This window comes from Eurosta solidaginis, chromosome 3 (assembly GCF_040869045.1).
Source record: "Eurosta solidaginis isolate ZX-2024a chromosome 3, ASM4086904v1, whole genome shotgun sequence".
Classification (NCBI taxonomy): Eukaryota; Metazoa; Arthropoda; class Insecta; order Diptera; family Tephritidae; genus Eurosta; species Eurosta solidaginis.
In genome coordinates this window covers 79,027,856-79,045,005 of record NC_090321.1, presented here as the reverse complement: position 1 = coordinate 79,045,005, position 17,150 = coordinate 79,027,856, and the positions used below count along the sequence as shown (strand labels likewise).

At 39.6% G+C, this 17,150-nt stretch overlaps 1 protein-coding gene and 1 pseudogene across 7 annotated transcripts; one reads left to right on the top strand and one right to left on the bottom strand.

Moving 5' to 3' along the window:
• The window catches only part of LOC137245916 (clusterin-associated protein 1 homolog), a 16,920-nt pseudogene extending 12,048 nt beyond the window's left edge, over positions 1–4,872 (bottom strand).
• LOC137244051 (uncharacterized) lies at positions 3,817–17,150 on the top strand. Of its 7 annotated transcripts, none has more exons than XM_067772524.1 (4): positions 3,817–3,950; positions 9,847–11,920; positions 11,992–12,149; positions 16,223–17,150. In XM_067772524.1, the coding sequence occupies exons 2-4, from the start codon at positions 10,167–10,169 to the stop codon at positions 17,113–17,115; spliced, it is 2,805 nt and encodes a 934-aa protein (XP_067628625.1). In that variant the 5' UTR covers positions 3,817–3,950; positions 9,847–10,166; the 3' UTR covers positions 17,116–17,150. The 7 variants fall into 7 exon arrangements, with proteins under 7 accessions (XP_067628625.1, XP_067628626.1, XP_067628623.1 ...); XM_067772525.1 differs by having other exon boundaries at positions 3,817–4,398; positions 10,069–11,920; XM_067772522.1 differs by having other exon boundaries at positions 3,817–4,398; positions 9,978–11,920.

Genomic DNA, 17,150 nt, shown 5'->3' with positions numbered 1-17,150 from the left:
TAGACTGTATAAAAATCTTTTGATAAGTCTATATCTACTGGTATTATTGTTACGTACCATATATATATTGACAATTTTGTTAAGATTAAAACTGTTAGCCCCATTTTTTCAAAGTAGGGGTAGCTGTTATCTGCTTTTGATCGGATCTATATGTAATACCAAGAACCATATTTTCCACGTATTGCAAAGTGATATCAACGGCTTTTGATTAACGGTTTGCGAAACTTCTAAATTTTCTTCAGCTTAATAAAAAAGATTTATGTTGGCGGCCGCCGTGGTGTGGTTATAGCTTGCTCTGCTTACCATTCTGAAGATTTTGGGTTCAAGCCAAAAACAAAGCGACATCTGTAGGAACAAGGTTTTTCAATTTGAAAAAAAAAGTTTTCGAGCTGGGCCCCCCCAAGTCATTTGGCAAATACTCCGAGTGTATATCTGCCATGAAAAGCTCCTCAGTGAAAACTCATCTGCCTTGTAGATCACGTTCGGAGTCGGCGTAAAACATGTAGGTCCCATCTCATTAGTATTTGTTAAAGCATTGTTTCTTTTTCCCATTTTTGAAAGTAGACGTAGATATAGTCTGACTTCGACCATTTTCAATACTAAAATATCGTCGACGATGCTGTAAAAGCTGCTAACTCCATCCACCAAAATTTCACAATAGAACGAAAAAGCTATATTGCATGAGAAGTTCAAATGTATTGAAATTTTATGGAGTTAGCAACTTTTCATAATTACCATATGCAGAAATCGTCTCCCATTCCACCATCAGCAAAAAGTCGGTTGAAGTTAAACGCGGAGCTTTTACCGCATCGTCCACAATCTCAAATTATGCTCAAGTTGTGGTGCTAATGGACTGAACTTTGTTGATCTTAAACATGTAGACCATCGACACATGGTAAAGTATCGGGGAAAAGCATCGAGGTAAAGTATCGATACTTTACTCAGTACTTGGAAAAAAGCATCGAGTACGAAATCCTCGAGTATTTTTTGGAAAAGTATCGATACTACTCACTCAGTACTCGTATCGTTCCATCACCAGCTCTATATTGTTGCTGTTGTAGCGATGGTCCTTTGCCGGACAAAGATCCGGTACGTTCCCGTAAAAAACACCATTAAGACAAAAGCACAACTATCTCGGGAACGATTTAATATGACTACCTTAAACCTTCTAGGCCATACCGCTCCCACCCCGTAGTTTCATTAGGAACTTGTGGTAGCCAGAGCCCCGACCGCTGAATATGTGTATGATACATTCAAACTGGTAACAGGGTTCGCCTCGCGTAGGTGAGTTTGACAATTGGGTTGCGGAAGCTGTAAATTGCGCTCCTGAATCCATTCAGTACCCCTATCGCCAGTATTTACATGTAATAAAATCCTGGTTGCTACAAATTTTCTGAACGAAGTTAGTTTTCTGTAAAAATTGGTCTATATTACATTGGGAAATATAAAGTTGTCTTTTTATCTAAAATAATCTGGCGGCGGTTTATATAATGTGGTAGACTTCGAAAAGTATAAAAGATCTAATCCGATCGTAGTAGACTTCAAAGGCAGTTATGTATGACAGACAATCTTGCAATATATGCTTTCCGATCTTGTCAGAATAAGGTAAAACCAAAACGGAATGAGAATACCTGAATATTCATTTCATCATAAACGTATGTATCTTGGACTTTTTTTTTCGTAATTCAACTTTAATCAAAAAACAACAACATATCCCAAAAAAATAATCAAGAAATGTCACTCAAAAAGTAAGATTAAATTGGTACTCATTTTGCGCCACCTTCTTTCCTTACCAAAAGTACACACAAATCACACACAGGTGTGTGTGATTTGTGAAAAGTACAGGTCAATTATATCGAACACTGAACAGCTGATAGTGATGTATTAAATCATGATTCAATTACAGGAGGTTCCCGATGTAGCTTGTTTTTAAATGTGACACTCCGCAATAATGGTTGTTTTTAAGGAGAGGAAAAAAGGGGAGTAATTTAATCCCATTTTCAAAAAGGTAATAAAATTTTACAAAAATGTATGGATAGAAGTAACTAATATTGTATTAAAATAGCATATAATATCTGACGAAGGTAGTAAATTTAATGCCCGGTTTTTCAGTGCCAGCTGTAAAATTTTATGTTATTGAACAAAGTCACAAGGTTAAACTCTAGTCAACTTTAGCTGGAGTTTAAACTCGCACTGAAAACCCCGGTCTTAGCATGTTATTTGCAAAACTAGCCCGGAAGCACAGTGAAGAATTACCTATAAGCGGTCTGCTACGTTCCACTCGCCTTTGTCGTTGCATCTGCTCTATGCGCTTAATATTATCAATACCAAGTAAAATAAAACACAGAGTTGTAGTCAAAGTTTCTCGAGAAAAACACCTTTAATACCTTCTCTACAAACTCTAAGTTCAAATTGCTTAAATGATCGCCACCTGCCGCTCCACGTCCTATGCCGAGCAATCCATCCATATCCATTTCACTGTCAGAACTGCGAAATGAGCTATCATCCTCATCGCGCATGCCAACGCGATTGCTCCAAATGCCCCCTTTTGAAACACCAGCGGCATCCACTACGCTTTCATTAGCAGCATCACCTTCTGCTTGTGGACCCATTCTCGGTCGCCGCGTCCGACCTGTTAAAGGCCGCCCACTTCGTGAAGTCGCTGTGCCTGGCCGTTTATTAGGCGTACGCCCTCCCGCAACCTCTTCCATATAACCACCATACGATCTTCTATTTTTTAACATTAAATCCTCATCACGTTTTTCGGGAATCTCAGCATCACAACCAAAATTGCCATGTCTTAACACACCGCTAACATCAAGCTCCGCTTCACCACCATCATCATCTTCTATGAGACCTTCCGGTATGAAGGACATCGACGACTCCTGTGGCTTTTGTAGTGGCGATGTCATAGGTGTGCTGCAATTCATACGCGCGCGCTTCATATTGCACAATGCAGGCGTTTGAAATATTGTTGAAATAACTCTTACAGCTATTTCTCGCATTCTTCGAATTTTTGCAGCGCTTTTAGCCGCTGCTTGGCGCTCTTGCATTGCAATTTCGGGGTTAGCGCAATCATTTTAACGCGCGTTTTCTAATTGTGCGCGACCCGATTGTAGTTTGAGTTGCGGCGACACTATAGCATTCTTGAGTGCGCGCTCTACAAATGACAATTCCATAGGACGGTTTGGCTTGCGCTAAGCGCTCCTCTCGATGTAACATTTCTTTGGCGAGCAGCTCTTGTAGCGCTAGACCACGCTGTGTCAAATCTGCTGAGAGTTCACGTGCGCGTCGCAGGTCATCCATCTTATCACCGATGTCATTTGATTGGGACTGCGACAGTTCTCTTCTTCATCTATATTGTAAATCCCACGAGCAAACTATTATTATTAAACTATTTAAAAATTTAATTTAAATTTATGACTTAACGCAGATTTGCAGAAAAATATTTTATTTTTTAACGGATGAGAACAAAATAAACTATAAAAATATATAAGTGTACCCAACTTCTAGTTTTTTCCTAAAAAAAGTAAAACTTTAAATTCGTTTTTAAAATTTTTGTTCGATATTCTGAAAGGAGTTTAAAAACAAGTAACAGTAAGTTTTTAGGAGCAATGTGGGAGTTTGGAAGGTGAAAAGTACAGGGTGACATTGTGCTACATGGGTAACCTTGTATAATTAATTAGATTTAGCACAAGTAAAGTGTATAAACAACAAAGAGATCACAAAATGATAAATTTCTAATTTCACCAAAAACCACAGCACAAAATTCAACAACACCGGCCAACAATTACAAAACTGTCAGTTTATTTTCAGACAACGAGCAGATCGCTTGTGGCAGACGAGTGCGTGCGGCGGCCAAAGAAATCTGATTCGGCAAACACATTAAATATTAAATATAAATTTTTATGAGCGCGTGTGTATATATTAAATATACATACATTGAATACGTAATGACATTTAAATAAAATATTTTTTTTAAAATGTTAACTACGGCCTTTGTGAAACATAAATGTCAAGTTATACCGTGAAATCAAACTTCTTAGAGTTTTCGTAAAGAGTTTATGGAATTTTTTAAAGAACGAGAACATCTGTGCATACTCCAAAAATTTTCGGTGTCAAAGCAGTCGCGCTATAATTATAGAATTTGGCATTCGGAGCAATGGTGTAGAAAAAAAGACGGATTTAAGTGGACCAGCGTGAATAAAGGGAATATGCAAAATCAAAAGAATATGAAAGGATTTCAAAATTTATTTGGGTGCAATTAAAAATAGCAAACAATTTTGAAGCATAAAATGAAGAAGGCATTATTATTATAAATATTTATGTGTACAAATTAACGTTGTGAGATTACAACGAAATAAGGGAGAAAATTTATAAAAAATTTAGCCAAATAAGGTAACTAAAAAACATAAAACGGAAGAACGCTGAGACAAATGAAATAAGATAAGAACAAGACTGAATCAAAACAATTAATCTAAAAAAAAAACACAGTAGTAAATTTAAATAAAATAAAAAATAAAAAAACCAAAACAACATTATATACTTAGTTCAATTTGCCAACTTGCCTATCAGTCAGAAAAATCCCCGGAGACGGCTATTCATAGCCTCGCGGAAAAAACTGTTTTGGAGTCTAAAAATATATCTATTTGCGATTTTATTGACGTCTCGGGGATTTTCGATATCACGACTCATCAAGCTATCGAACAAGCTATGATTGCCAAGGATGGTTATAAACTAGTGTTGGCAAACTATCGATAGTCCCGCACTATCGGCGCCATTGGTAGTTTTGTGTGACTATCTATGGTTTTTTTGTGGTTTATCCGGGCATACTTGTTGGCTAGATTTACTTTTACTGTTGATTTTTTCCATTTTCTGTTATTGTGCTTTGTTGCTTTATTTCGTTTTGTGCTTTGCATCCAGTGCGGCTGGACATAAAAAAATCAATGTAACGCCTTACGATAACTTTGTTGTTGTTGTAGCGATAAGGTTTCTCCCCGAAGGCTTTGGGGAGTGTTATCGATGTGAAGGTCCTTTGCCGGATACAGATCCGGTACGCTCCGGTACCACAGCACCGTGAAGGTGCTAGCCCGACCATCTCGGGAACGATTAATGTGGCCACATTAAACCTTCAGGCCATCGCTTCCCTCCCCACCTTCAAGTTCCATGAGGAGCTTGGGGTTACCAGAGCCTCGTCTGTTAGTGAAACAAGATTCGCCGCGGATAGGTGAGGTTGACAATTGGGTTTGGAGACGCTTATATTGCGCTGGCAGCCTGAAGGGTTGCGCTACACAACCCCTTGAATCTGGTATTTTAGTCGCCTCTTACGATAGGCATACCTACCGCGGGTATATTCTGACCCCCTAACACGCTGGGGTCTTACGATACCCTCCGAAGAGATTTTAGGCCGAGCTTCTCTTCCAATTTGCGTCGTGCTCATTTTTAATTTTTCCTACGAATTGGCGCGACGGGACCTAAATATTTTATGCAGATTCCGAACAGCATATGCAAGGCAGATTAGTTTTCACTGAGACCTTTTCAGGGCAGAAATACACTCAAGAGTTGCGCTACACAACCCCTTGAATCTGGTATTTTAGTCGTCTCTTACGACAGGCATACCTACCGCGGGTATATTCTGACCCCCTAACCCGCTGGGGTCTTACGATACCCTCCGAAGAGATTTTAGGCCGAGCTTATCTTCCTACGAATTGGCGCGACGGGACCTAAATGTTTTATGCAGATTCCGAACAGCATATGCAAGGCAGATTAGTTTTCACTGAGAGCTTTTCAGGGCAGAAATACACTCAAGAGTGTTTGCCAAACACTGACGAGGGGAGACCCCGCTTAGAAATATCTTCTTCTAATTGGAAAATCTTGTTTCTAAAATGTTTGATGTTGCTTTGCACGGAAAGCGAACCCAGGATATTCGGTGTGGTAGGCGGAGCACGCTACTATCACACCACGGCGGCCGCCATGGTGCCATGGATGAACATGATGCAATGAATTTGCCAGATATTTCCGATTGGCTGGCAGCCAATTTGTGTTTGAGAAAAAAAGGAGCAGCTATTGGCACTGACGTCGTAGATATCAACTTTTAGATACATGAAGCTGAGGTTCTCCGTTCTTTATCTTGGATAAGAGATAAGTACTCTAATTGCATACCGAGTCCGTCGACGAAGGATAATACTGGTGCTTTATGAGTTGTCCGATGTAAACGGTCTGCTTGGGAGTGTTTATTAATATGCTTATAGGTACTATTAAAGTCTGCGTCCGGAGCATCACTGGCTTAAATAAGCATTCCTATTTTTTCAGAGTGTTGTTCTGACCGATTTTCAACTTCGTCCCTTCAATTTCTCTTGCCTCCGCAAATCCTAAATGCAATGCTTAGCCTACCAAATGTCTTTTTTTGTTCCCAATGTAGATTCTTTGCTTATTTTTAGTGACTAGGGACTCTAACTTATATTAAAATAAAAACTATCGCTAACTATCGATAGCTTTCCAACACTAATATAAACCCCTTGATCATTCGCTGGGTGCTATCCATGCTAAAAAGTTTGTCTTGAGCTGGGAGGGACAACTGAGACAATTGTGGCTATTAGTGATGCCCACCAGGGAATGTACTCCCTCCTCTCTTGTGGGCTCTAGTCATAGATGTAATCCTTCGGTTACTGAAATCCAATGAATTTTACTCACAACGGTATGTAGATTAATAATCTGCATCGCAGAGATGCACGAGGAAACAGTATCCAATCGCATGAAACAAGCCCTGCGCATCATAGATGGTATGATATCAAAGGACGGTTTATCAATCCTTTCCTTTTCCTCACGTGGAATGCAACACGATCTTTCTTCACCCGCACTAGACTCTATTGCAAAACATGGGAGGTATCTACCAGAATGATATACTGGATATTTAATATTGTTGTGAAGCCAATAGTGACATATGCTTCCTTGGTTGGGTGGCCAAGGACCACGCAAAGAACATCAATAACAAAATTATGCAAGCTGCATCGACTAGTTTGTTTTGGTATAATGGTTGCAATGAGAACGTCCCCTGCTAATGCACTTTGTGCATTCATGAGAATCCACTCTTTCATATTCTTTCTTCAAGAAATCCATGCAATAGAAGTTTGCGATAGAGAATGTCTACGAAGAGGAGTATCCCTATTATGTCACACAGCCCGACAGCCTTACGTGCCTTGCAGTCTTACACAATTACTTTTGGCTAGTGAATATATGCATTGGAGTTCTAAATGATCTGGGAGCCAAAAACAGGGTTTTGTTAGTATGAGTTCCTGGGCATCAGGGATATGAAGTTAATAAATAGGCAGACTAGACCTAGCCAAGCAAGGTGCTATAGCAGCTTTCTATGGTTCAGAGCCCTTCGATGGACTTACAAAGGCAAAGGGAAATCATAAGTTACGACAACAATGGATCATATTCCCTTGGTAAAAGCAGCCCAAATTGTATATACTCCCAGCAACGAGAGTATCAGCCAAATTCATTAATCTAAGCAGAGATCACCTAAGTAAATTATGTAAATGCGAATGCGTCGCTCTGACAAAACAGAGACTCTCGACATATAAGTGGTGTGACTCTTAGGGCCGGATTATGTATTTTGACACTAATTATTATCAAAAGTTGGCGTGCTTCTTAAACGTTTTTTACCCATTTTGCCCAAAAGAAATAAATATACCGAAGTTTAAGTTGAATTTTCTTAGGCTGCGTAACTTTGTTTTGGGTTTCGTCATAAAAAGGTTGCGTTCTTTTGGTAGATGATGGGAAAAATCAATCACTGCAGAAACAGCCCCAAGTATGTTCCGAAAATCTTAAACTTCACAGGCTGAATATGACAATACGTATAGAACACTAAGCAGTGAACTCCGTTTTGATTTCCAGAAAAAATTTTCTTATCCGCTGGACGATCTTTTATTTTGCCAATTTTATCGATACTTCGCTCCAATGAGTCTTACTGATCATTGTGGAATGATTGCCATTTCTAAGTGTTATCCTAAATCTGTATCACTTGCATCCCTGTTTTGCCACAACTGACGCCAATTGGGAGCACCAGGGGCGATCAAGTCTTCTTCCACCTGCTACTTTCAACTCCGTGCGTCCAAAATTTCAAACCTTTAGCTTTCCAGGAAGTTAAATATAAAAAAAAACACTTAAGGGTTTTTTCGTGTATTTCGACCGATGCGCCACCTAGCGGATGTGAGCGGCTTATCACAATTCACTTCTTGGTAGTTTCTACTTGGTGGTCTTCGACTAACATATTTATAGTGGGAAGCTTATCCTTTGAGGAGGATCTCCCTCTTTGCTGTAGCCAGCTGATCTGTAGTTAAGTTATCTTGCCAGATAAGAGTGAGTTGTACATAACATTGGGGCTCATCCATTAGTTATCTTAACTTCTGACTATTGACTTCTTAAAATAGTGTTCCAGAGGATTTAATATCTTACATAACCAGGATGACTATTGATATTGATATCCGCTTTTTTACTCCACCTACACCTAGGAAAGACAATGAAGAATTGGGCCCGACGCTACTTCCAAGCTTCATGCTTCGTAGGTCTACTTAAGCTATTCCTTTACGAATAAAGTGCATATTCTCTTTTTTGTGAAGAATCTACCCAGTGTCGCATCCTCTCCGTGAGTATGTGCTGGTTTGGTGGACGGTGTTTTCCCAGAGATTGTTTTGCATTCCTGTTTTTAATAGTATTAAACCACTCCTTCAAAAATTGCTTATCAGCACTTGGTAGCGGGCGCAATTAATAAACCGTGGTGTGATGGTAGCGTGCTCCGCCTACCACACCGTATGCCCTGGGTTCACACCCCGGGCAAGGCAACGTCAAAATTTTAGAAATAAGGTTTTTCAATTAGAAGACAATTTTTCTAAGCGGCGTCGCCCCTCGGCAGTGTTTGGCAAGCGCTCTTGAGTGTATTTCTGCCATGAAAAGCTCTCAGTGAAAACTCATCTGCCTTGCAGATGCCGTTCGGAGTCGGCATAATATATGTAGGTCCCGTCCGGCCAAATTGTAGGGAAAATCAAGAGGAGCACGACGCAAATTGGAAGAGAAGCTCGGCCTAAACTCTCTTCGGAGGTTATCGCGCCTTACATTTATTTTATTTTTAATACATTTTTATTCAATGAGCTAATACTGCAACACTGCCGAATATTTTTTGGACTCCTATTAATCAATGACGCAATACTGATAGACATCAGCATTATATTTTTGCTCACGTATTTAATGGTTTCAACTCAGGCATGGCTTGCTTGTATATGACCCAAATGAACCTGGTAGCCAGATCTAGATCTGCCTAGTTTTTGAAAGCTTCCTTGACTCCTAAGTTACGTTTAAAATCACTGTGATCTTCATCAAGCTAATCTAGATTGTCTTTTTTATGGAATAGTATCATTCGGAGATAGGCAATAGCTGTAGAGAGTTTTTTTTTTGTTCTTAAGCTGTTTGCAAGCACTGCTTCTGTTAGGACTCCTGCAGCCTGCCTCCCGATCGCCGTGGTCCATAGCTACGTAGCGATTTTGCTCATGTTTTCGACCATAGCTGATATTTGATCGGTCTAGCTTGCCGATAACGGAGAAACACGAAGCTTCTCCTCGAATTTTTCTCCGATCTCTTTTTCGACAGCTCCTCGACTTCCAAAGCTCTGCTACCTGCAGCGCACTGTTTTGCATATTGAACTTCGGTCGGTTCCTGTTCCGGAGATCTTCGCAAATATTTTTCCATGATTATTAATCTTTTTTTCGACCTTGGGGATAAATTAAGCTAAATGAAAGGAATTTTATTAAAAAAAAAACTTTATAAAAAATTAAACATTTTATGCAGCAAAATAATAAAATTGTAACGAATTTTACTTGCAAATCCTCTTATTTGCAATCCTCTGCTAAGTTCGAATCACTAAACTGTTGAATAAATAAATCCAATATTGAATAATAGAAAAATGGCCTTTATTAAAGTACTTCACAATAATCCTTATACTCTGCTACTCGCTGGCTTAATAACCAAACTGATTGATAACTCAAATGAAACTCTACTATTGGCCGCCAGATCTCGTGCTTAATCAAACTGATTGATAGCTCAACTCAAAGTATCAAAGAACTTCCTAAAAGTTTATTACAAAAGCGTCACTCACGCAACTAATCAGTATGGATCAGCCCCTGCCACCCGAAGGTGTGGTAGTCCGCCGTCGCCTGCGAAAGGTAATGCGTCCACCACGTGAAAAAACTCCTGATCCGACAGCCACGGCAGGCGGGGTGCGTTGTTACTCTGAGGATGAAAGTAGTGCAATTGATATCACCACGGCTTCCGAAGAAACCAGCGGAACACAAACAGTACGCATGCAAATACGTCCACCTGGCACAATGTCGGCGCATGAAAGTAAAATTTTGCGGCGCCGTGATAAAACATTTGCAACCACGGCCGCGCGAAGCCACTCGCAGCCCCGCGAGGCTGAGCGTCTAACTAGTCCAGAAGCAGACGAAATTATACGTGCAGTAAAGCACCGTAGTCTCTCCTCACCACGACACAAAGACGAATCTAGTGAAGGCGAACTAACTGCTAATCCGATTAAGACAGCAGCTACTAATAGCAACAGCAGTGCCGCACCCAACACTAAAAGACTTCAATGTCATCCTTCGACGCATACACGTCCAGCCGCCGATGAAAATCTTAGCCGATTAGAACAGAATTTGCGCCGCTTCGAGGAAGAACGTAAACGCTTTGAGTCCGACAAGCGTAATTTTGAACGTGAAAAACGTGAACATCGCTTACGCTACAAGCAACTGCACGATAGTGATGAACGTAAGCGCATTTTGCAGAGCTATCGCAAACTGAGTGATCGCATACAATTACCCTCGGATGCAGAGGAACGCCGACGCATGATACATAGTTTGCGTTTGCAGCGAAACGAAGCGCCAATATTGCAGCCACGTCACCGTCATAGCGGCTATGACGAATCATCTACACAATTCTCGTCTTCCGAAGAAATTGATAAACCACCACACGCAGTACGTCGACAGGTATCAGCTAACACTGGGAATTTAAATTATGTCGCAGGTGTACGTGGACCACCACCTCAACCACCAGAGCGACATAGTGTGAGTCGTAACAATTCACTTTCGCCCGTGCGTCCCCAAAGGCGTTCAAAAACTCCAGAACAACGTGCAGAAATAATCAGACGATTGACCGAAAATGAAGCCAACAATAAATCAGGCAGCTTTACACCAGAGCCTGAAACGCCTGCATCACTAGTAGAGCAACAGGTGCCCGAGTATCCCAAAACGGAACTACAAACAGAGAAAGGTGAGATACGTCGACGTTATAGTACACCACGCAAAGACTCACTCACAGAAATTGCTAGACGACGAAAGCAAAGTTTGCAAAGAGCTGAAGAGGAGGCTACAATACTAGCTGCAACTAAGGCAGCGGAAATCGCTAGACTTGAGGAGGAAGCGCGAAAAGCTGCAGCTGCTGTGCCACTAATGACAACTATAATGTGCAAATTGATTGATTTCTTTAGCAAAAGACGCGCCTTAAAGCAAGAGGTCATCGCAAAACATGAAGTTCATTTCGCCTCCGAGGAGTTACTTTTACCGCAAGACTTAACCGCTGAAGATTTACCCAAAAGTTTACTTTCCAAAGAAATAATTCGTCACCTCTACTGGGATGCACGTCAACAATGGCGACGCATGAAACTGGACTTTCCTGCTGAGTTAAACACAATACGCCTTTTGCGCAATATGTGTATTGTAGAGATGATCATTCTCATATTGCTTTGTGGTTTTGGTGGGTTGATATTTCGTTATACGGAAGGTACATCCGAGAACATTTACAAATGCGAAGTGCGTAAGGTGAAGCGTGACTTTGTCGACAATCTTTGGGAAGTTAGTCACAACATGAGGTAGTTAAATATAACGAGTAGACTCGAGATTTTCTGGATTTTACATGTCAATACTTTCTTGTTTTCTACAGGGAAGACGACTGGAAGTTATTGGCACGACAAAAGCTCCGCAAATTCGAGGAAGAACTGAATTCACTCGCCGAATTGGGTATACGTCGATATCCTGGTCAAAAGTCATGGAACTTTGTCAATTGCATTTTATTCTGTTGGACCTTAATAACAAGCATAGGTTTGAGAATACTATTTGCATGAAAGCTTAATCAACCAATATACATAGATCATCTCATGTCGTCGTACATAAAAACGCTATTTTAAACTCAATAAGAAGATACATTTTGTGATCTCTTATTCCTTCGAAGCACTAATACATCTTAGTTTGTAACCGCTGAAAATCTTTTTAAGCTCTAATGTTGGCTAGAACTCTCACTCCTGCGGACGAATAAAATGCAGAGCCCAGCTATGCTAAATAGTCAATAAAGTCTTATTGATACATACTATGCCTGTCCTGGCGACACCTGCATAACTGCAAAGGAAGTGATCGACTCCGCTTTCCTCGTACCTACAGTTGTGGGTTCCCATGTTGTCGTTTATACACGGATACAAATTCCTGGCAAAAAATGCCTTTTCTTCCGCTTGCTCTCGCCTTGCAATCGACGAAAAAATCAATATGTTGCCGGGATCGAGTTTCCGTCTATGCGTTCACCAAGTAGTAATATCATAAAATCGCCCGTTAAGATCCCAACTAATGTACCTAGAAAGAAACAGTTAGGATTCATAATAGACTCAGCTTTGGTCCTATTGAAGTATGGCATACCCTAGAATACCTTACATGTGTTGCATTGTCCAACTCTCATTCCCCGTCTCAAATAAGACTGATCTTTTTACGTAGAGAGAGGAAGAGTTGTGGTAAGCAATGTGATCATTTTGGTCTTATCAGTTAGCCGTTAGCAGTACTAACCTACTGTTGCCCTGGGATCCACCCCCCCCCCCCTTTTTTTGGCGCACAGGGATAACAGTTTGTTTTTTGACAAACTGCATTTGGTTGCTACCTTCCTTGAAGCTGTTCTGCCCGGAACGCTTTGAAACCCGCTTTAGTGACTGGGTTTATTTTCAAGGTTGTACAATTCTTTAAGAGCAGCCATCTAAAGCCTTTTGTTGCGCTTCTTCGTGTGGCGTGATAGACGACGCAGTAGTTTGCTGGCTTATGTTTTAGGAGAAGTAGACATTCGTAGTAACTATCGTCATACATCTTGGAGCAATATTAACGATCTTCCTTTCGTTACGTCTTTGAGACGCATGTGGAAAACTTATTTGCGAGAGAGAATAGAAGTTGCGTATACCGTTTGACAAAAGGTCTCAGATATGCTCTCCATAATACTAATGTACCCAAATTTGTTGTCGCCCAAACCGTTAGAGCTTTTGCCGAGCTCAGAGGGGAGCAACTGTAATAAAAAATGGGGTTGAACGTTGCACTGAACTCATCCTACGAATAGTGCAACTTATTTCAAGTGTTGGCCGTCAGAGTGTGATGCCGTCAGCTATTATGGTACGAGCCGTCTGCGCCTTCCTTCTTCCACGTTTTTCCACTCCCTCTCTTTCTCCGTTGTTCCCTCTCTTTAACTTCTCCCTCAACTTTCCACTTTCCAAAGGGCAAATTTAAGGTTTGACCAAATCAAATCGTCACAATTTCAAGAATATTGACTTTATGACCGTTTTGCTTTTCTGAAATGGTCATAAAGTCAACTCACATTTTCTGAAGAGACCAATTGACCTTATGACCCTTTGACCTTGTGTACCTCACCGCGTTTTACACTTTTTTAAGATAGACTTTCCGAAAATGTCATACTAATTTACCTTTAAGCGTCCACCGTGGTGTGCCGACAGCATGCTCGGCTACCACCATAGGTCCTGGGTTTAAGGCACTATCAAAATCTTTAGGAACAAGTTTTTCTAATTAGGAAGAAACATTTCTAAGTGGGATATTCCTTCCGAATGTATTTATTTTTTTATTTATATATTTAACAATCATTATTAGTTCATTAAGACAACGAGTCTTTTATCGTACAACAACCGAGTAACAATTTATGTGAATTATAACAATTTATGGGAATTATATGTTTTAATTCAGGGATGCACCTTAACGTTAAGCTAATCGTTTATCAAAAAATTTCCACCGTTTCCGTTGAAACACTTCGAAATATTATCGATAAAGAAATTATCAAGATAAATTGTATCTCGTTTTTAACCGAAACTAAAAGCTTTCGTTAACGTTAAAAACCTTAACAAAAACTTGATACTTTATGTTTGAATTGTGCTGGCAATGCTATAGCCATGGTGAAGCCGTAAGGTGGTAACAACGAGCGCACATACACACACAAACTCCATGTAATTTGTTTGTGTAATTCGTTGGTGGTAATGTCAAAAATACTCTGAGAAATGTTCGTACTGTCAAAATTCATGAGAAAAGTTGCAATCAGCTTGGCTAATGCTTTCACCTTTAATGACTCCGCCATCAATCAGCTTTGCCAGCATAGTTTGAATTTAATAATCAACATAAACGATTTGATTTCGTTTTGATATGGCAGATAACGTAACGAAATCATTTCGTTAATTTGACGTTCTTAACGTTAATAAGCGAAACGAAATGACTTTGTTTCGTTTATTAACGTTAATTATCGTAACGAAATGATATCGGTTCGTTGGTTAAGCATGCCTGTTTTAATTTATGACTAAGCTAGACATTTTAACGGAACAAATAACTTAAATAGAAAAATAGAAAAGAAAAAGGGAAAGAAGAAGGGTTAGGGTTATACAGCAAATAGTGAGTTAAGGTTTCAGACCAGTTCCCACCCAGCATGTTTTGAAATTATTAATCATATTAGAGTCTTTTTCGAGTCTCCAGCATGATCAAAATAAGCATATATGCGCTCATTTTCTGATCAGGAAAGACTCCCTCGTCGCGAGAAAATGGTACTCTACTCTTTTAACCTATATTTCGAATCAGTATTTAGTCTTTTTCGAGTCATATTTACCATCATTTTTGAATCTTTTGGGAATAATTTTTAAGTGTGTTTTAAAGCTTTTGCGTTCTTTCTCGAGACATTTAAGAGTCTATTTGGAATCTTATTTTTATCATTTTTTGTGATCGCTTTACATTTTGTTGTTGCTTTTTCAATAAATCATATTTCACTCATAAGAGGGAGTCGATTTCGAGTCTTCTTTTGATCGCAGAATTGATTAAACAGTCTTTAGTAGACAAAAGGAGTCGAAAATGTCTCATTCTGGTGATTTATACTTTAATCAATCTTCCATATGCTATGTGGGTTAGGTTTAAATATTATGACTGTAAAAAAAAACTTTTAAAAATTTGCCTATAGTTGTTTTGGTTTAGAGAGTTTCTTACTGAAGTGGGAATTGAATTTTCGTCATAAAAATATTCTCATCAAAAATTCATCTTTTTTCAGATGCCGCTCGGAGTCGTCATAAGACAGTTAGGTTGAGGCCAGCTAATTTGCAGAAAAAAACAATAAAAAGCTCCCAGAGCAAATTGGAAGAGAAGTTCGAGCAATTTGGACCGACAAACCTTTACTTCAATGAATATTAGAAAAACCTTAAAACCATTGTAAAAGTTTACAAGTAAGATATGTATCAGCTGTTCGTTCACAGCTGCGCTCACCTGACCATGATGCTTGTTCTATCTCCCTTTTGTGGAGGCTATTCGGTGTAGTAGGGTGTGGAGTAGCTGTAGTACTGTTTTTCACAGTTAACTTTTGAACGGATGGAAACACTTTACTTCCGTTTGGATTCTTAATGTTGATATAACTACACGTCCTTGGATATCCCATTCCTCGATTTTTGTAAAATTTTCTATAGGTCAAATATAATGCACCACATATTTCATACTAAATATGTCCAAAAAAATTACCATCACAGCAACCCATATCTTAAATTTTGCTCCCTTTTCCGCTAATAAATACACCCTGCCCCGGTAGTTTTAACACTTCGGTCAGTGTCAAACGGCAGTGTATTAGAAAGGGAAGAAAGCAAACATATCTTACTTGTAAGCCTATACAATGCCTTTAAATATCGGCCCCCTTATCTCGATAGGAGCGGATACTTTTGGAAAATTTTAGAAAAATCTAAATTTCCCTAGCCATGCTATAGTCTAAAGACATTTTATAAATGATTATTCGATGAATGAAAGTCCTTCCAATAGAATTTAATCACATCGACTTTAAACATAGTTCTGTTAGTCCATATAAACTATAAACTGATATTTTTCTGACCTTTTGATCTTTTCAGGTTACGGACATATTGCGCCAGTAACAGATTTGGGTCGTACGTTAGCTATCGTCTATGCTATAATCGGCATACCTTTGTTCCTACTGATTTTGGCAGATTATGGTAAACTCTTCACGCGAGCACTCAAGTTCCTGTGGGTCTATGTGCGTCGATTGTACTACACTGGAACATGTCGGAATATACGAAAACATCAATCGGTGCGCGATGCTATGAAATTCGCACGACGTTCGAGTATGTTCTTTGGACGCGAAGCTGATATCGAATCAAGATCAACAGCACCCGAAACACCATCCTCACCCTTCGATGAAACATTCGAAATCGATGATGAATTCAATTTACCCATTTCGGTGGCTTCCACCTTATTGATTAGCTATATATTGATTGGTGCATTATTTTATTGCATGTGGGAAGACTGGACATACTTTGAAGCATTCTATTTTGTTTTTATCTCAATGTCAACTATAGGATTTGGTGATCTTGTACCGAAACATCCGATCTTTATGATGTGTAGTACGTTGTATTTGATATTCGGTTTGGCGCTTACATCGATGTTTATCAATGTGGTACAAATTAAGTTGAGTGATACATTTAAACAAGCTTCAATTAAGCTTAGTTCAACAATTGGTATAGAACTGCCACCGGATGAGAATGCTGACCTCGAAGGTGAAGGTATGGATCAGCATGGAAAGACGAGTTTGCCGACATTACAAGAAGTTGATATTAGTCCAAAAACACCGACATCACTGGCAAATGATATGAGGGCGCCTTCGACGGTAGCACCACCACGACCGGTACCTGGTAATGTACGTCAAAGTGAAAGTCCACCACCTTTACCCAGCCGCAAGCAAGAAGTTGTATTTGAAGAAAAGAAAAAAGGTTGGCGGTTTTGGTAGAGCGGTGTTTTGTAGAGTATAAGAAGTTTTACTTG